General features: G+C 44.0%; 2 protein-coding genes across 2 annotated transcripts in view; both read right to left on the bottom strand.

The window, feature by feature from the left end:
• The window catches only part of PARP1 (poly (ADP-ribose) polymerase 1), a 46492-nt gene extending 35287 nt beyond the window's left edge, over positions 1-11205 (bottom strand). The window contains exons 1-2 of the mRNA XM_006871128.1: positions 11086-11205; positions 2244-2409 (exon numbers count right to left, since the gene is read on the bottom strand). Of these exons, the coding sequence (XP_006871190.1) occupies positions 2244-2409; positions 11086-11205 (286 nt within the window). The remainder of the gene's footprint in view (positions 1-2243; positions 2410-11085) is intronic.
• Positions 11206-11268: 63 nt separating this feature from the next.
• The window catches only part of MAP1LC3C (microtubule-associated protein 1 light chain 3 gamma), a 47724-nt gene continuing 41459 nt past the window's right edge, over positions 11269-17533 (bottom strand). The window contains exons 5-6 of the mRNA XM_006871157.1: positions 14514-14589; positions 11269-11448 (exon numbers count right to left, since the gene is read on the bottom strand). Coding sequence (XP_006871219.1) covers positions 11269-11448; positions 14514-14589 — 256 coding nt within the window. The remainder of the gene's footprint in view (positions 11449-14513; positions 14590-17533) is intronic.

The raw sequence follows: 17533 nt of genomic DNA, 5'->3' as shown, positions 1-17533 counted from the left end.
CCTGGAGCCTTATGCAACCTCCCTAATACCTCCAATACAGTTTGGACTTCTTCCTTTAGTACCATCAGTTCTTCATCATATGCTACCACTTGAAAAAGTGAACACTGACCATTTTTTGGGGGGTGCAGTTACTCTATATTCCTTCCATCTTCTTTTGATGCTTTCTGCATCATTCAATATTTTGCCCATAGAAGCCTTTGATATTGAAAGTTGAGGCTTAAATTTTTTCTTCAGCTTTTTCAGCTTGAGAAACTTTTGTGAACTCCAGGTCTTTGCACATTTCATTTTAATATTTGAGTTTGTCTTCTCAAACTGCCCTCTGAAATTTTCTGTTCAGCTCTTCCTCATATCCTCCAATCACTTTAGCATCTTTATGCTACAGAGCAAATTTCAGAGTTTCTTCTGTCATCCATTTTGTTTTTTTTCTTCTTTCTTGTCTTCTTAGTGATCTTTTTCTTTCTTCCTATATGATGTTCTTGATGTCATTCCATAACTCTTCTAATTTTCGATCTTTAGTGTCTAATGCATCAAATCTGTTTTTGAGATGGTCTCTAAATTCAGGTGGTTTATGTTCATGGTCATAGTTGGCTATCATGGACTCGTTTTAATTTTCTTTAGTTTCAGTCTGGACTTGCATATGAGCAACTGATGATCTGTTCCAGTCTGCCCCGACCTTGTTTTAGATGATGAGATGGGGCTTTCCCACTGTCTCTTCTCAAAGATGTAGTAAGTTTGATTTCTGTGTATTCCATCTGGTGCCATCCACATGTAAAATTGTCTTTTATGTTGTTTAAAAAAAACTGTACTTGCAATGAAGATCTATCACAGACAACATTGTACTTCAAGATAGATCTTGCAATGTTCTTTTTGATTATAAATGCTACCTTATTCCTCTTGAATTTGTCACTCCTGGTGTAAGCTACATGGCTGTCAGATTAAAAATGACTAATACCAATCTGTTTTATCTCACCAATGGCTAGAACATTGACCCTTTTGTCTTTTATTTCATTTTTGACAAGTTCTAATTTTCTCAGATTCATACTTTGTACATTCCATTTTCTGATTATTAATGATGTTTGAAGCTTTCTTCTTGTTTTGAATTGAATCAAGCAAATAAGGCCTGAAAGCTTTAGTTCATCCACATCATCATGATCATATCTGAGGAGGCAGCTCTTTCCCGGTAGTATTTTGAGTGCCTTCCAACCTGAGAGGCTTGTTTTCCAGCACTGTATCTGACAGTAATCTGTTGCTAATCATAATGTTTTCAGTGGCTAACCATTCAGAAATTATCTGTCTCTCCTTCTTCCTAGTCTATTTTAGTTTGGAAGCTTCGCTGAAATCTGTCACCATAGGTGACCAGCATCACAGCAGCACGCAAGCCACCACAGTACGGCAAACTGACAGATGAGTGGTGGCACACACATACATGTAGTCAATTCTATAGAAACAAATCATGATATGGAGATACCCCTAAATATTAATAATTATCAATGGACTATAGGATATAGATGATTTAAATTTTTTTGTATGTCTGAGAAGATGTTATGTTAGGCTCTTGGGAATACCTTAACTTTATGGCTTAAGATGATTCCACTAAAGAGTCATATTTTTAGTAAAATTTTGTCCTTTTGTATTATAAAATTATGAATTACTATCCAACTATAATACTAGATTCCTAAATCGACAATATACTAGATACAAAAGGGGAAAAGGCCCCAGAAAGAACATTTTTATTATACCCTTTCTTTGCTAAAACTGACGCATTCATCCTCTAGATTCTTCCTAGCCAAAGTTATTCTTATTTTTATTCACAATTCTTTATCTCTGTCACTAGTTTCACAGTCTACAGCAGGTATGAAACAGCTGGAAGCAAATCAATCACCAGATGCAAGAAGAATGGGCATACAGCGCAGCGCAGCATAGGCACAAATGGCCTTGTAGTAGGAAGGCCCTGTTCCCGTCGGTGCCCGCAGTCATGAGAATGAGCTAACCCATTTAGAAAAGTAGAGATATGACATGACTCTCAGATGACTCCCTTCACAAAGTGATGGAAAATTGAGGTTTTTAAATTTAAAGGCCTCATTTCAATCATCTGGGAAAATTTATGGCAACATAATAATGCAGGAGGTATACTCTACATGCTTGTGTGCAAGACAGAGAGGGAAGAAAAGAACTTTCTTTTTCATCTCTTGAAAAAGGCCTTCTGGATGCTTTGGGGAAGAGCTGTACTGGCTTGCACCCACCTGCCACTCCTCCAGCCAGGGCGGTCTTCTTGACTTTCTGCTGGTCGTCCCAGCGCAGCTCTGAGAACCCGTCCACTTCAACATCGGGTTGCGGGAGGCAATGACCAACCTTCCAGAAGCAGGAGAAATGGTACCAGTGTGGCACTCTTCCGTCAAACAAGGGTGACTATAAGGATGTCAAATCAGAGGGAAACAAATCAGGGATTAAACTCTAACTCCAATTTACTTGAAACCTACATAATCTCAGGCCTCAGCAGCCAGCGAACCTACTAAATCCTCGAAAAACGAAAACCAAATGCATATATCTGCGCCTAAGTCCCAGGAAAAGTTGCCAATAGATGAGACAGCACACTCCATTTCCGCATTCCTTCTCCAGTTCTTTCTAGACAGCGTAGACAATTGCTGCCTGCTTCTCCTGACCCCAGCCTCAGCACATCAAACACCTCAAGGAATGTTGTCAACTTGACAGAACAGAGCTCTTTCTGCGTACACTGTTACACTCCAGTGACATGACTTACTTCCTGGTATAGTGAAATGCACAGAAGACATGCCATCCCATGTCAAGCTCCCACTGCAGCTGACAAGGAAAGGCCAGGCAGCTGGTCTCGTCAGGCCCGGATTCAAAGGGCCTCTGTGGCCCAGAAAGGGCTCTTGAAGTGCCTTTACAGTCAAGAATAATGAGGAGCAAGTCCCAAGATAATGAGCAAGGTAGAAAAAAAAATGTGTCAAGATCACAGCAGACACAGATGTGGGTGGAATGAAGTGACTTCTATGAGGGGAGAATGAAAGAGAACAGTGCAGGGAATGTGGGCCAGAGAGGAAAGACAATAGAATAGAACTCCCTTCCTGCCCCCTGAAGCTGGGCTGTTAGTTTGCTCACTGGCTTTTATTAAGCACAATTTCCCAAGTGCAGGAATTTGGAAGCCCAGTCACATAGAAAGCAAAGGTGGTTTCCTCTCTCACAGTAACTTCCTTTCTTTGATGTTTCACACTTAGATGGTTTCCAACTTACCACTATTAAACTTATCAATGTAACAACATCAGGTTCAAGCTCCGAGGCAGTGACAAAGACCTGAAAGAGTAGCATTTACTGGTCCCTGGATGGTACAAATAGTTTGCACTCAACTGTTAACCTAAATGTTAGCGGTGTGAACCCACCACCCAGCAGTGCCAAAGGACTGCTTCTGTAAAGATCACAGCAAAAAAACCCTAGGAAAAATTCTACTCTTTGGCATATGGGGTCACCTTGATTGGGAGTAGATGTGAAGGCAACAGGTTTTTGTTGTTGTTGTCCCAAGTCATGATAAGCCCACAACCAGGTGGATCACCACCTCCATTTCCCAGATAGAGGCAGCTGGGTTGGATAACTTTGCTTCAGGGTCAGCTAGGCAGAACCTGACAACAAAGTTCAGCTGCCCAGCAGGAAGAATAACCCCAAAACCTATTAAAAAGACACAAATTACTCTAACTGAAGGCATCTCCAGCCCAAACATCTGCTGTTCCAGAACATAAAGCTATGTCATGCATATATAATGAAATATTAAACAGTACCAATAAGTGTAGTGGTTATGAATCGAGCTGTGCACTGCAAGGTCAGCAGTTTGAAACTATCAACTGTTCCGCAGGAGAAAGATGAGGCTTTCTGTTCCCGTAAAAATTTACAGCCTCGGAAACCCTGTATAGGGTCTCTATGAGTCGGAACCAACTATTCGGCACACAACAACAATAAATAACTATTATGCAGAATTTTTAAGATGGAGTTGTAGGGATGGGCAAGCTATTCAGGGAAACAAAAAAAAAAGCAATGGCAATGTATTCCAATTCTCCCTCTTCTAACACATGAGTGTTTTCTTTCTGGCTATAACACTAAAAGCCAGGTTAAGGCTGTGGCCCTCTAAGGACATATCAGCATTAGCCAGGTCACCTGGGTTTGCAGCAGCTTCAGCTTGTCTGGAATGTTCCCTAGCCCCATGCATTTCAGCTGAAACATCCCTTCTTCAAGGTCCCTATGACTCTCTCCCTCCCTCTCACAATGGCTACGAATGAGGCTGTGTAGTTACTTATCAATGTGTGTGTCCTGCACTGGGTCATATACTTCCGGAAGGTAAACTATGCCTGTTTTGCTAGTGTTTGCTCCAGAGAGCACTCAATAAGCGTTTACTGAATATCTCAAGTCTGTCAGGAAGAAAGAATGGAGGCATTCCTGCTGAAGAAAGATAATCTCTTCTAAACAGATGTGGTGGGTGGTCCATCTAACTCTTCCTGTCTTGTTATGCTGGTCTCTACTCAGGTTGTTGTTAAGTGCCATCAAATGGATTCCAACCCATAGCAACCCTGAATAGAGTTTCTGAGGAGCAACTGGTGAGCATGAACCACCGACCTTGCCATTCAAACTGACTTTGCAGTCTAGTGCATTAACCCATTCTTTAGGTTACTCTTGTGCAAACGAGGGGAGTATGGCTCAATGACTCTGGCCTACACCCACATCTAAAACCTTGGTCTTAATATTGTGTCCCCAAATACCAGTATAGTTCTGGGCATCCTAAATGCTGCTCAAATGCAGCATGCTTAGAGGTGTTGTGCTGTAGGATAAGCCATTGTACGAGAACCACAAGGTCGGCAGTTCAAACCCACTAGCTGCTCCTGGGAAACCCTATACAGGGTTGCTATGGGTCACTTAACAACAAGAAGAAAGGACAGCATGATAGATAACTAAACTATCAAGTATTCTGACAGTTCAGAGAACAAACCTATACAAATGGAAAAGAAAGTATTTATAGCCAAGCTTGGAGAAGAATGGCTTCATTCTTTCTGGCTTCTACCTGCTCAGCTAGCAAAGGGACCAACTTTACATACTGTATTAAAACTCAAGTCCACCTCCAATTACAATGATAGGAAAACAATACTTTCTTTTAATGGGGGCATTTCTTTCACCATCAAGCAGGCTGAGGGTGGCCCAGAAAATAAAATTTTATTTGGCAAAGAGTAATTCACACTCAAGTGTAGTTTTCCAAAAGTGCTTCCCAAAGACCCAGGCAGAGCCAACCCTCTCTTCCACAACTGCACGATGCTTGCCTCAACACACTGGCTGTACTGTTTTCGTCTGTCCTTCCCACTAGGAAGGAGCCCTGGTGACGTAGTGGTTATATGCTTGGCTGCTTATCAAAAGGATGGCATTTGAACCCACCAGCTGCTCTGCCAGAAAAACGCGATCTCCACAGAAATCAGAGCCTTAGAAAGCCTGTGGGAGGTGCTACTCAGTCCTATACAGTCACTGTGTCAATGGACACTTGTCAGCAATGGATTTCCCACTAGAACAGAGGCAACCTTGGACATCCCTTTCTCAGTATGGTAGCGTAGTGGTTACGAATCGGACTGCTAACCTCAATTTGAAACTACCAGCTGCTCCGTGGGAGAAAGATGAGGCTTTCTGCTTCCGTAAAGATTTATAGCCTCAGAAACCCTGTAACAGGGTCGCTATGAGTCGGAACCGATTCCACAGCACGTAACAACAACAACGATAAAAATATTTAGAAATCAACTATGGGTAACACACTAACCCATGCTTTAAATGGACTTAAATACTTTAAAACATTAAGCAATTAAGACATGTTAAGTGCCTTTGAGTATGTTCCCACTCATAGAGACCCTGTATAGCGTTTCTGAGGAGCAGCTGGTGGGTTTGAACTGCCAATCTGGTGATTATCGGACCAGTGCTTAGCCTACATGCCACACTAGGACTTCTGAGCCCTGCTTTAGCCATTACTGTAATTTTGTAGTGATGAATGCAAATGAAAATTTGATAAATTAACAACTGTAAAGTGTTACTATTTACCTTCAAGAACTATTTTTGACAAGAATCACAGGTAATGCTTTGCTGCTTACAGTCATACCTGAAGGAAATACTAAATTTCACCTTTGTTGTTGTTAAGTGCCGTCGAGTCAGTTCTGAGCCATAGCAACCCTGTACAGGGTTTCCGAGGGTAGGCTAATGAAAATATAGATGTCAATTCTCTCACCCATTCAAATTCATAAAGTTCTGAGATCTAGTCACCATCCATACCCCAGGTTAAGAACCTCTACAGAATCCTCATACTAGGACAGTAAGCCAAAAACGACACCAAATCCACTGCCAAAAGTTGATCTCAACTTATAACTATCCTATTGTTGTAATTTCCATTGAGTTGGTTAATTTCCATTGAGTTGGTTCCAAACATAGCAACCCTGTACAGGGTTTCTGAGGAGTGGTTGGTGAACTTGAACCGCCGACCTTGTGGTTCAAATGGCTTTGCAGTCCAGCGCATTAACCCACAGCGCCACACCAGGACTCCTATGTTGTTGCTGTTGTTATGTGCTGTGGAGTTGGTTCCGATTCATAGCAACCCTATACAGGGTTTCCGAGGCTGTTAAATCTTTACGGGAGCAGAAAGCCTCATCTTTCTCCCACGGAACAGCTGGTAGTTTTGAACTGCTAACCTTGCGGCCCGATTCGTAACCACTACGCTACCAGAGCTCCTTAGGCCAGAGTTAATGTGTCAGACCGCAAAGCAGTTTGAAATGCAAGGTTGATGGTTCAAGCTCACCAGCTGCTACTTGGAAACCCTATACAGGGTCACTATGGGTTGGAACCGACTCAACAGCAGGCACTTCACAACAACAACAACAACACAGGCCAGAGTGGAGTGCTGGTATGGTGCTGTGGGTTAATGTGCCAGACTGCAAAGTCATTTGAACTGTAAGGTCGGCGGTTCAAACTTACCAGCTGCTACTTGGAAACCCTATATATAGGGTGGCTATGGGTCATAAGTGACTCGACGGCACTTCACAACAACATAAGAATAGAACTGCCCCAGAGTTTTCAAGGTTGCAATCTTTACAGGTTGACCTGCTAACCAGCTAACCACAAGGCCAGGGACTCAAATCCATCAGCCACACCCCTACAGAACATTCCACTGTGTTCTATAAGGTCCTGAGTCAAAGTCAACTGGAAGACAGTGGGTGGGAATCTTTATAGAAGCAGACTGCCATATCTTTCTCTGGTGGAGTAGCTGGTAGGCTCGAACTGACAACAATCTTTCAGTTCCAGGATGAGTGCTTAACCACTGTGTCCCCAGTGCTCTTCATAAGAGCTTGTTGTTGCTAAGTGCCTCCACAGGTTCTGACTCACAGCAACCCTGTATGAATGCAGGGTTTCCTAGTACAGCCTGCGCCACACCAGGCTCCCCATATACTCAGGGTAAAGTTCGAAGTCCATTCCTATTGTTAGACACCATGGAGTCAGCTCCAAGTCATGGTAACAACAGAAACACTGCCAGGGGCTGCACCATCTCCATAACAGCGTGTGGCTCTAACAATGTCCCCTAGTGATGTTAGGAATAGTTTTCACTAATTTTCTAAGTAGTTTGCCAGGCTTTTCTTCCTAGTCTGTCTTAGTTTGGAAACTGCTGAGACCTGTGCACCATGGGTGACCCTAATGGCATTTGAAATACCAGTGGCATAGCTTCCAGCATCACAAAAGCTGCCACAGTATGACTGACTGACGATGGGTGGTGGCTGCCCATGAGGTACACTGGCTGGAAAAAGAACCTGGGAGTATGGGTCTCCTCACAGGAGGCAAGAACTCTACCAACGCTTCATTCAAAGCCACTCCACTCATAACGTGCCCACTGCTGTAAATCCATTCTGCCTCATAGCGACCCTATAGAACAGAGGAGAAGTGCTCAACAGGGTTCCCAAGGCTAAGATATAACTTCAAGTATGGCTCAGTCTACTTCTCTATCTTCTTGCAACCCCTCATCATTTTGTAAGCGACTCCTACTCAAGCTCTCACTCAGCTGGACCTCTTGGCCTCCTCTCCTAGGCACACAGCTCCATCAGGGGAAGCACCTGATCAGGGTGCTTACCAGCCATCTTCTCTTTAACTAATTGGAAGCCAACAAGGGCAGTGTGTCTTTGTGTTCCTTGCCTGGAACTTAGTACGTGCTCAATAAATGTTTACTGGGTAAACCCTGAGGAAGCCAAGATAACAGCCTCAGAACCTGCCATAATATGAAATGAGGAAACCGAAGTACATCTGGCACTAAATACTTCCTTCACAAAAATGTGCTAGCCCCTTCCCCTCTTTATTCCAATCCACTGTTGTCAAATTGATTATGACTCAGGACAGAGCAGAACTACTCCCGAGGATTTTCGGGACCGTAGTCTTTACAGAAGCACACTGCCACATTCTCCTATGGAACAGCTTAATAGGTTCAAATCCCTGGTCTTTTGGTTAACATTCTAGGGTTCCTCTCTGCCAGTTAAGTCCTGAAAATCCAGTGAGGGCTCTCTAATCTTTCTTCATACATGCTGCTGTCTCACTGCAAAGAAGGAAAATGAAGAGCTGCCTTGACACTGAGCACTAAACTGGGGTAAGACAGTTTTAAGTGGAAAGTGGGGAGGACTAGGACCTGTGAGAACCAGAATTACATTGGCAAATTGGAAGGTGGAGGTGGCAGGAACCCCTAGGCCTTAGCAGGAGCCTTAAGACCCACTCCCACACACTTAAAGACACTCTAACACCCCTTGGGCACTGAGGGAGATCCTCAACTGGTCAAAAAGCCCAGAAGACCAACACTCAGAGCCACTCTACTCATAACCTGCCCACTGCTGTCAAATCCATTCTGTCTCACAGCAACCTGTAGAACAGAGAAGTGCTCAAAAGGGTTTCCAAGGTTGTAAATCTATGGGAGCAGACAGCTTCATCTTTCTTCCAAGGAGGGCTGGTGGGTTTGATCCTCCGATCATTTGGTTAGCAGCCCAATGTTTAATCACTGCACTTGTATTCATAAAAAGACAACTATAAATTCATCAAGAGAACATCTGTGAACCTGGGATGTGTGGGGCAAATGTTATTTTGAATCATTTAGGTTAAATAAAGCATATGATTTGTTGACAATAAAACTAATGGTCTTGTCTGTTAACCTTCACTTAATTCACAATAAAAAGTTAAAAAAAAAAAAAAAACAACCCACAGAACGTAAATTAAGCCCAAAGTGAGTGCATCATTTTGCATATAATCAAGATTCAAAACTGTGGGTAAGCAGGAAGTGAAATCACAGTCCAAAATAGATTTAAAACATCCTTCTATACCAGCAGGCACAATCAATGTAGGACAAAAATCTTCTAGCACAAGGTAGGTCAAAATCAGACAAATTTCCAGTCTGAAAATTCTACATACTGTATGATTTCAATCATCCGGCTTTCTGTAAAAGTCAAGCCTACAAGGAGAGAGAAAAGTGATTGCTAGGAGTCAGGGAAAGGAGGAACAGGTGGAGCACAAGATTATTAATCAGTCCTGGTGGGGCGCTGTGTGTTAATGAGCCAGACTACAAAGTCGTTTGTACTGCAAGGTTAGCGGTTCAAGCTCACCAGCTGCTCCTCGGAAACCAAAGGGTCGCTATGGGTCAGAATCGACTAGATGGCACTAACATGATAGTGTAACGGTGGTGCATTTGTCAAAAATCCACAAGATGTATAACAAAGAATGAGCCCTAATGTAAACTGTAAACTCTGTTGTTGTTATGTGCCGTAGAGTCAGTTCTGACTCAGCAACCCCGTACAGGGTTTTCCGAGGCTGTAAATCTTTACAGGAGCAGAAAGCCTAATTTTTCTCCCGTGAAACAGCTGTTAGTTTCTTAGTTTTGAACTGCTGACCGTGAGATTAGCAGCCCGATTCATAACCACTTAGAATAATTTATCAACACTGGTTCATCAATTGCCACAAATATATTACACTTTTGAAAGATGCTATAAAAGGCGCTCTGGTAACATATTGGTTACGAATCAGGATGCTAACCTCAGGGTCAGTAGTTCGAAACTAACAGCTGCTCCGCGGGACAAAGAGGAGGCTTTCTGCTCCTTACAGCCTCGGAAACCCTGCAGAGAGTTGCTATGAGTCGGAACTGACTCCACGGCCCATAACAACATATAGGGAAAACTGTATGCAGGGGGGGGATGGGAGTATATGAAAATGTCTCTGGTTTAATTGTTCTGAAAATCTAAAACGGTTATAAAATGTACTGTCGAGACTGAAAGTGATCCTCTATTTCCCTGGTAGTCTCCTTAAGCCCCATTGGCTACTAATGCCTAAGTCTGAAAGGGTTTCCAAACAGCAGCAGCTGGTGCGATTGAACTGCCAACCTTGTGGTTCACAGTCCAGTGCTGATCCTACAGCGCCTTATCAAAAGTGTATTCTACAATATGTTGTTGTTATGTGCCGTGGAGTCGGTTCCGACTCATAGCGACCCTGTACAGGGTTTCTGAGGCTGTAAATCTTTACGGGAGCAGAAAGCCTCATCTTTCTCCCGCGGAACAGCTGGTAGTTTCGAACTGCTGACCTTTCGGTTCGCAGCCCGAAGACGAAACAAAACAGACTAACGTCTAAAGATCACGCATATTTTTTTCCTAAGCCTATTCGCTGAAACATAAACAATAACTCCTCCACTCCAAAACTGAAATACAAGCATCGCCTTCATTTGAATAAGCAAGCACAAGGTACCACCAACTCCAGATTTCCCGGGGTTTTGCTACACCATCCGGGAGAGTCCCGAGCAGGCCGCACAGCGAAGAGCAGTTTCTACAAAGCCCAGAATGCTGCTCGAGAGGCCGGGGCCCAACCCCCTGCTTAGGGCAAATCCGCCACCTGAATCCTCCCCCAACCCTTCCCTTCAACAGTTTCCCTAGCCGGGGGCGACTGGAGGTGGGGGAGATAGGTCTGTGCTCCTAGGGAGGGGCTATGCCCGGCACTCGCTCCCGCCGCTCCATACAAAGCGGCCCGAGCTCGAAGCTTCCCTGCCCGCACCTGCACCATGATAGCCATCCGGAGCGAGTCCTTGGGGATGTTCTCCTTGCATTTCTTGCAGGAGGCGCGCCCGCTCTTGGCGTACTCGGCCCGATAGAGCTTATCCGAGGACTCCGCCATCCTCCTCTTGCCGCTGTTGCTCCAAGAGCCAGACGCCGAGACCTAAAGACACACTACAGCCGTTTAGTTCACTACCCCAAACGCGCCGGCCCGCTCCCCGCTGGCGCCCCAGGGCCCAAAGTCGCCGCTACTGCCGCTGAGCACGCCGCGCCGACCACCCCGGATAGATTGCTGATGCCTTGCCGCGGGAACGCCCCTGGCGTCTGCGCTCGTGGGCGGGGCCGAAGACACGGGCGGGGCCTCCTAGGCGCCCAAAGCGTCGTTTTTGGGTTGATACCCCGAGAAAGCTAGTATGGAGGGTCAAACTGTGTTGTGCTCCTTTAAGTCGTCTCTTCTTCAATTATTTTGCCCCCTAAGAAAGATTACTTGTTGTTACTTCTTTAATTCTACCGCCCTACTCCTTTGATCTGGAGTCCTGGTGTGGAGTAACCGCAGGATCAAGCGGTTCTCAAACTCACCTACTGCTCCTCGGAAACCCTATACTGTGTCGAAATGAGTCAGAACCGATTCGATAGCACTTAACAACTCTTTGATCTAAAGTTAAGGTTAAGGTTATATCTAGGTTTAGGCTTAGAAATACATTTAGGGTTAAGGTTAAAGTTGGATTTAGTTCTAGAACTAAGGTTAGGGACAATTAGCGTTAGGATTGTGGTACGGTTAGGATTGGGGGAAATAAATTTAAATTTAGGTTTAGGATTTGGGTTCGAAGCAGTTTTGGTTAACACTAGTTCTGGGGTAAGGATTAGATCTAAACCGAAAAAACCCCCATCTCCATGGAGTCGATTCCAATTCATAGCTTAATGGTAGGGTTATTTCTCAGGTTAGGATTAAGGATAGTGTTTTTGGGCCTGTAACTGACTCTGGAGAAAGCCAGTATTCACGATGCCAGTTTTTCGAGAAAGTGAAATCCACATTTATTTGTGGGCAGGCGAGGAACCCAGAGGTATTTCCTCTAAACTTGGGCTGTCGCAGGATACAATTTATAGGATTTTTAAGGGAGGAGAGGTATACACCTACATATCATGGAGACAAACTAGTGTATAGGGATCAGAGGTAGAGTGATTGCACTCACAGCAAACATGGGTTTTCATGTGCCCCATGTTCAAAGAATGGCTGCCTTTGCATGCTCTGCGGGGTGGATTTCTCGGGAATATGTCATAAATTCATCTATCTGATACACTGGGTGGCTCTGCACAAGTATCAGAAGTGAAATCTGGCGGCACCGCTTTAGACTGGTGGTGATTGGTGGTCCTGAAACACAACTTTAAGGAAGTTGGTTTTCCTTTCTTGAGCTAGGGCCAGAGGAAGAAGTGGGGGCAGGGGCTGCGAGACCTCAGGACAGTTAATTTGCATTATTAGGAGCAGAGTGGGGGCCAGGCTACTACAAGGAATCCTAGTCCCTACTTTGATTGTTAAGTGCCTTGCTTGTAGACTTGCTTCTGACTCATAGTGACCCTAATCAGTATTTAGCACCCATCTCAAGGACTAATAAGTTTTTCAAACTCATAGTGACCCTATGTAGGGTTTCCGAGAAGCTGGTGAGTTTGAACCGCTGACCTTTCGGTTCACACCAACCAGTGCTTATCCTACAACGCCACACCAGGACTCTAGTCCCAGCTGTTAGCTGGAAGGAATTTCAACTCCTTTTAATTAAATAGAAGGAATGTCAGGTCCTTGCCTGTTGGCTGGAAAGAATTCCAGTTCTCCGATTTGACCTCCTTATAATTTCCTCCTCTTGTTATTTTTTCCAAGCATGGGAAACAGGGTGACAACTGGTCTTAACTACTTCGTGCTGAACAGGAGTGTTTTTGATGAAGCAGTTTGGTGTTATTTTATAGTTTCTCAAGGGGGAAACCTGGGTTTTCAGACCTCACTATTAGTAGTGGATGGGGACTTAAGTAGGCTACCTGGAAAATAGAACATGGAAGACAGTATGGGAGGCAGTTAAAGCAGAGTACAGAGGATCGGTAAGAATAAGGACTTGAGCCACTTACAGTTGGGAAACCATGATGTTATCCAGGAGAAGTCAGGACTTTGGGCTTGAGGGCTTTCTCAATTGTTGCTCAATCCTGTTGTGATTTTAGCACTATTGATTTCTTCTTGATTTTGGGCCTGTTTTATGGACATAAAAACAGGTAGCATTTAAAAATATACAAACTCCCCCATGTGAGGCTAGCATTATGACTAACGCATTTCTGTTTTGGAGAGCTACTGATATCACAAGGAGCTCTGGCAGCGTAGTGGGTTACGAGTCAGGCTGCTAACTGAAAGTTCTGCAGTTCAAATCTACCAGCCACTCTGTGGGAGAAAGATGAGGCTCCCATTAAGATTTACAATCTTGGAAGCCCTATAACAGGGTCACTATGAGTTGGAACTGACTTCATGGCATATCACCAACACCAACACCACTGATGCCATGGAGTGAGTCTATTTCTGTGGTAAGACCTCCTCTCAACTTTGTGATACTAACTTTGTAATACTTTGATTCTAACTCAATCAAAAGGTCTTTGGTGTTGTTAAGGGCTGTCCAGTTAAGTGCCACCAAGTGGATGGTACCACAGACCTTGAGGTTTGAACTGACCTTGCAGTCCAGCACTTCAACCCACAGAGCCACACCAGGACTCTGGGAAATAGTGGCGGTCTTACACTGAGGCTGAGATGTCGGCTAAGAGCAGTTTATGGGTAGTGTTGCAAGTTAGACACCAAGGAGCATTCTGATTATGAAGCTGAAACTAAGGGGAGAGGTCATTAGTGCTAACCTTGACCTGGACATTCCTTTAGGTTAATCTGTATTCAGCACCCATCTTGAGGACAATTATGTTGTTCCAACTCATAGTGACCCTATATAGGGTTTCCGAGGGGTGGCTAGTGGGTTTGAACCGCTGACCTTGTGGTTCAAACCAAACTTGTAGTCTTGTGCTTATTCTACAGCACCACACCAGGACTTCTAACCTTGACTGGTACTTTCCTTTAGGTTCGTCAGTATTTAGCAGCCACCCTGAGGTGTGGCACTGTAGCACTGGACCACAAGTTCAGTTTGAACTGCAAGGTGGGAGGATCAAACTCACCAGCTGATCTTAGGAACCAACTCAACAGCACTTAACAACAATAGCAATGGAGAACTACTATAGGAGTAAAGAAGTTCCCCTGAAGGATCAGTACAACTTGAGATAAACAGAACAATGAAGAAGTTTCTCAAAGTCCTCAAACCTCTACCCCATGCCTAAAGTCACTATAAATTCTCTTCCCTTTCTCCTCTGGGAGGCAGTCTTTGGAGAACAGTCCCTCTTGAACCTTGCTTGCATTACCATACCCGTGTCTCCCTGTAACTGGCTTTTCTCTTGGCAGGCAGCATGAGCTGCCACTGTGCGGTGGCAAGTAGATCTTAAAATTGGTTAAGTCATGGAAGTGAGACTTTTATTGGAGTCAATTAGGAAGGTCCCTTGACTTTCTAACTTGTGGGAGTGCTCTAAAGTTATGACGGTAATAGCCTTGACCCCCAGGAGCTGGCTAATGAGAGCATATTCAGCAATCAATTAATTTAAGCTTGTGACATTGGTCACCTGTTAGTGCAAGTGGGATAGGGTATTGAATTCCCACCCTGCTCTTAATACAACTACTGACAGAGGGGTGGGGAGAAAATACATCTTGATTTTTAGGAACAAGTAAACTTATTAAGCATAGTAGGGAGGACACACATTATTAGCATAAGAAGTAAATATAGATATCTCTGGTGTGGTGCTGTAGTATAAGCACTGGACTGCTAATCACAAGGTTGGTGGTGCTCAAACCCACCAGGTGCTCCTCCGGAGCCCTGTACAGGGTTGCTATGAGTCAGAATAAGGAACTCTGATAGCATAGTGGTTACGAATCGAGCTGCTAACTTCAGGGTCAGCAGTTTGAAACTACCAGCTGTTCCGCAGGAGAAAGATGAGGCTTTCTGCTCCCATAAAGATTTACAGTCTCGGAAACCCTGTACAGGGTCGCTATGAGTCGGAACCGACTCCACGGCCCATAACAACAGCAACAACTGCTACTAGAAGCCTTTCATATTTGAAATAAGGCAACAGGCAGAAACTGTAACCAAGTTAAAATGGTTTCTTGACAATCCTTAATCAGTTTCCTGTAGGATATGCCTTTTTTTTTTTTTTTCAGTCTTTTTGGATAACTGGTCTCCAAGATGCATGTTGTTGCTGTTGTTGTTAAGTGCTATCGAGTCAGTTCCGACTCGTAACAACCCTGTGGAGGGTTTCTGCATGTTGTCTTCACTTTATTCCTGAGTCCAGAGATTTGTACTGTCTATGCTATAAAGGCTCCTGCATTATCACTTTGAATTGATATAGGTAGTCCAAATCATGCATAGTCTCTAAGCAGGGCTTAACTCTTTCAGTACAGCCAGGAAACGCCTCTACCCAGTTAGTGAAAGTATCTATGAAAACTAGTAAGCACTTGACTCCACAAGTTATTGGGTACTATAGAATCGGTTCCATTTCAGGGATCCTGTATAGGTTTTCCAAGTCTGTGAATCTTTATGGGAGAAGAAAGCCTCATCTTTATCCTTCAGAGTGACTGGTGGATTTAAACTGTGGACTTTGCAGTTAGCAGTCCAGTGTAAGTTGTTGTTGTTGTTAGGTGCCATCGCTCATAGCGACCCTATGCACAACCAAACGAAACACTGCCCGGTCCTGAGCCAACCTCATAATTGTTGCCAAACTTGAGCCCATTTTTGGCCACTTTGCCAATCCATCTCGCTGGGGGTCTTCCTCTTTCTCTGACCCTCCACCTTACCAAACATGATATCCTTCTCCAGCGACTGGTCTCTCCTGACAATGTGTCCAAAGTATGAGAGACGAAGTTTGGCCATCTTGACCTCTTAGGAGCACTCTGGCTGCACTTCTTCCAACACACATCTGTTAATTCTTTTGGCAGCCCCATGGCACTTTCAATATTCTCCTCCAACACCATAACTTAAAGCATCAATTCTTCTATGGTCTTCCTTATTCACTGTCCAGCTTTTGCATGCATATGAGGTTATTGAAAATACCATGGCTTGGTTCAGGTACACTTTAGTCCTAAAGCTGACATCTTTGCTCTTCAACACTTTAAAAAGGTCTTGTGCAGCAGATTTGCCTAATGCAATAAGTCCTTTGATCTCTTGACTGCTGCTTCCCTGAGTGTTGATAGTTGATCCAAGAAGAATGAAGTCCTTGACAACTTCAATCTTTTCTCCATTGATAAGAATGTTGTTTCTTGGTCTAGTGATGAGGATTTTTGTTTTCTTGACATTGAGATGTAATCCATAGTGAAGACTGTGCTCTTTGATCTTCATCAGTAAATATTTTAAGTCCTCTTCACTTTCAGCAAGCAAGGTTGTATCATCTGCATATCGCAGGTTGTTAATGAGTCTTGCTCCAATCTTGACAAGTAGTAGGGGCCTAACTGTGAAATTTGTCTGCCAGTCTTCTCCTCCTCATGCCTGAACTCCCATGGTCACGACTGGTAGCCCTGGTTTGGGGTTGTTCTAGGCACAGATCATGCACTGCTGAGTTACTGATAGTTGTATAGTTTGGGTCCTGTGATAATTTTCGTAGACAGCTTGCCACGGTATCCTCAGGTCAAGGATGGTAAACCAGGCACAATCTACTGGAATGGATACTAACAGGGTATATGGGTTAGGTACCACAAGGTCTTTGACTAGTTTATCTGGTTTATGGCTCTTAAATTCTGTACAAATCGAAATCCTCTAGTCCCAGGTTTCTTAACAGGTAGTATAGGGGCTTGGGTACTACAGGATAAGAACTGGATTGCTAACCACAAGGTGAGCAGTTCAAACCTACCAGCCACTCTGCTTGAGACTTACTGCTCCCATAAAGATTTACAACCTCGGAAAAAATGTACAGGATCGCTATGAGTCAGAACCAACTCCACAGCGTCTAAGAACCATCACCACCATCACCACATGGTAGTGGGTTTGTTTTTTTATAGGGGTGCTGAAGGGTGACTGATACAGTCAAATTAATCCATGTGCCAGAAAAATTTTGACTTGGAGTCTGATTCTTTGTCCTTGACTTTTTATTTCAAGGCTAGTGTCATAGATTTGGGGCTCGTGTACTGGGCTTTAGATGTACCAGAACTGGTTGTACAGATGTTGCTTTTCCTAGAACTCTGGAGGTCCAGACTTCAGATTTTCATGTTTTAAAATCTTCTCAGAGGGGAGAACAAACAAGATGGCAGATCGGGTGGATGTATAGCAGAGAGCTCCGCCAACAATAACACAGAATACCCGACCAAGCAGGCTCAGGGGATGGTCCCAGAACTCTGAACCACA

This window comes from Chrysochloris asiatica, unplaced genomic scaffold (assembly GCF_000296735.1).
Source record: "Chrysochloris asiatica unplaced genomic scaffold, ChrAsi1.0 scaffold00161, whole genome shotgun sequence".
Lineage (NCBI taxonomy): Eukaryota > Metazoa > Chordata > Mammalia > Afrosoricida > Chrysochloridae > Chrysochloris > Chrysochloris asiatica.
Note: the sequence above shows the minus strand (reverse complement) of the source record. Positions and strands in the feature narration are given on the sequence as shown.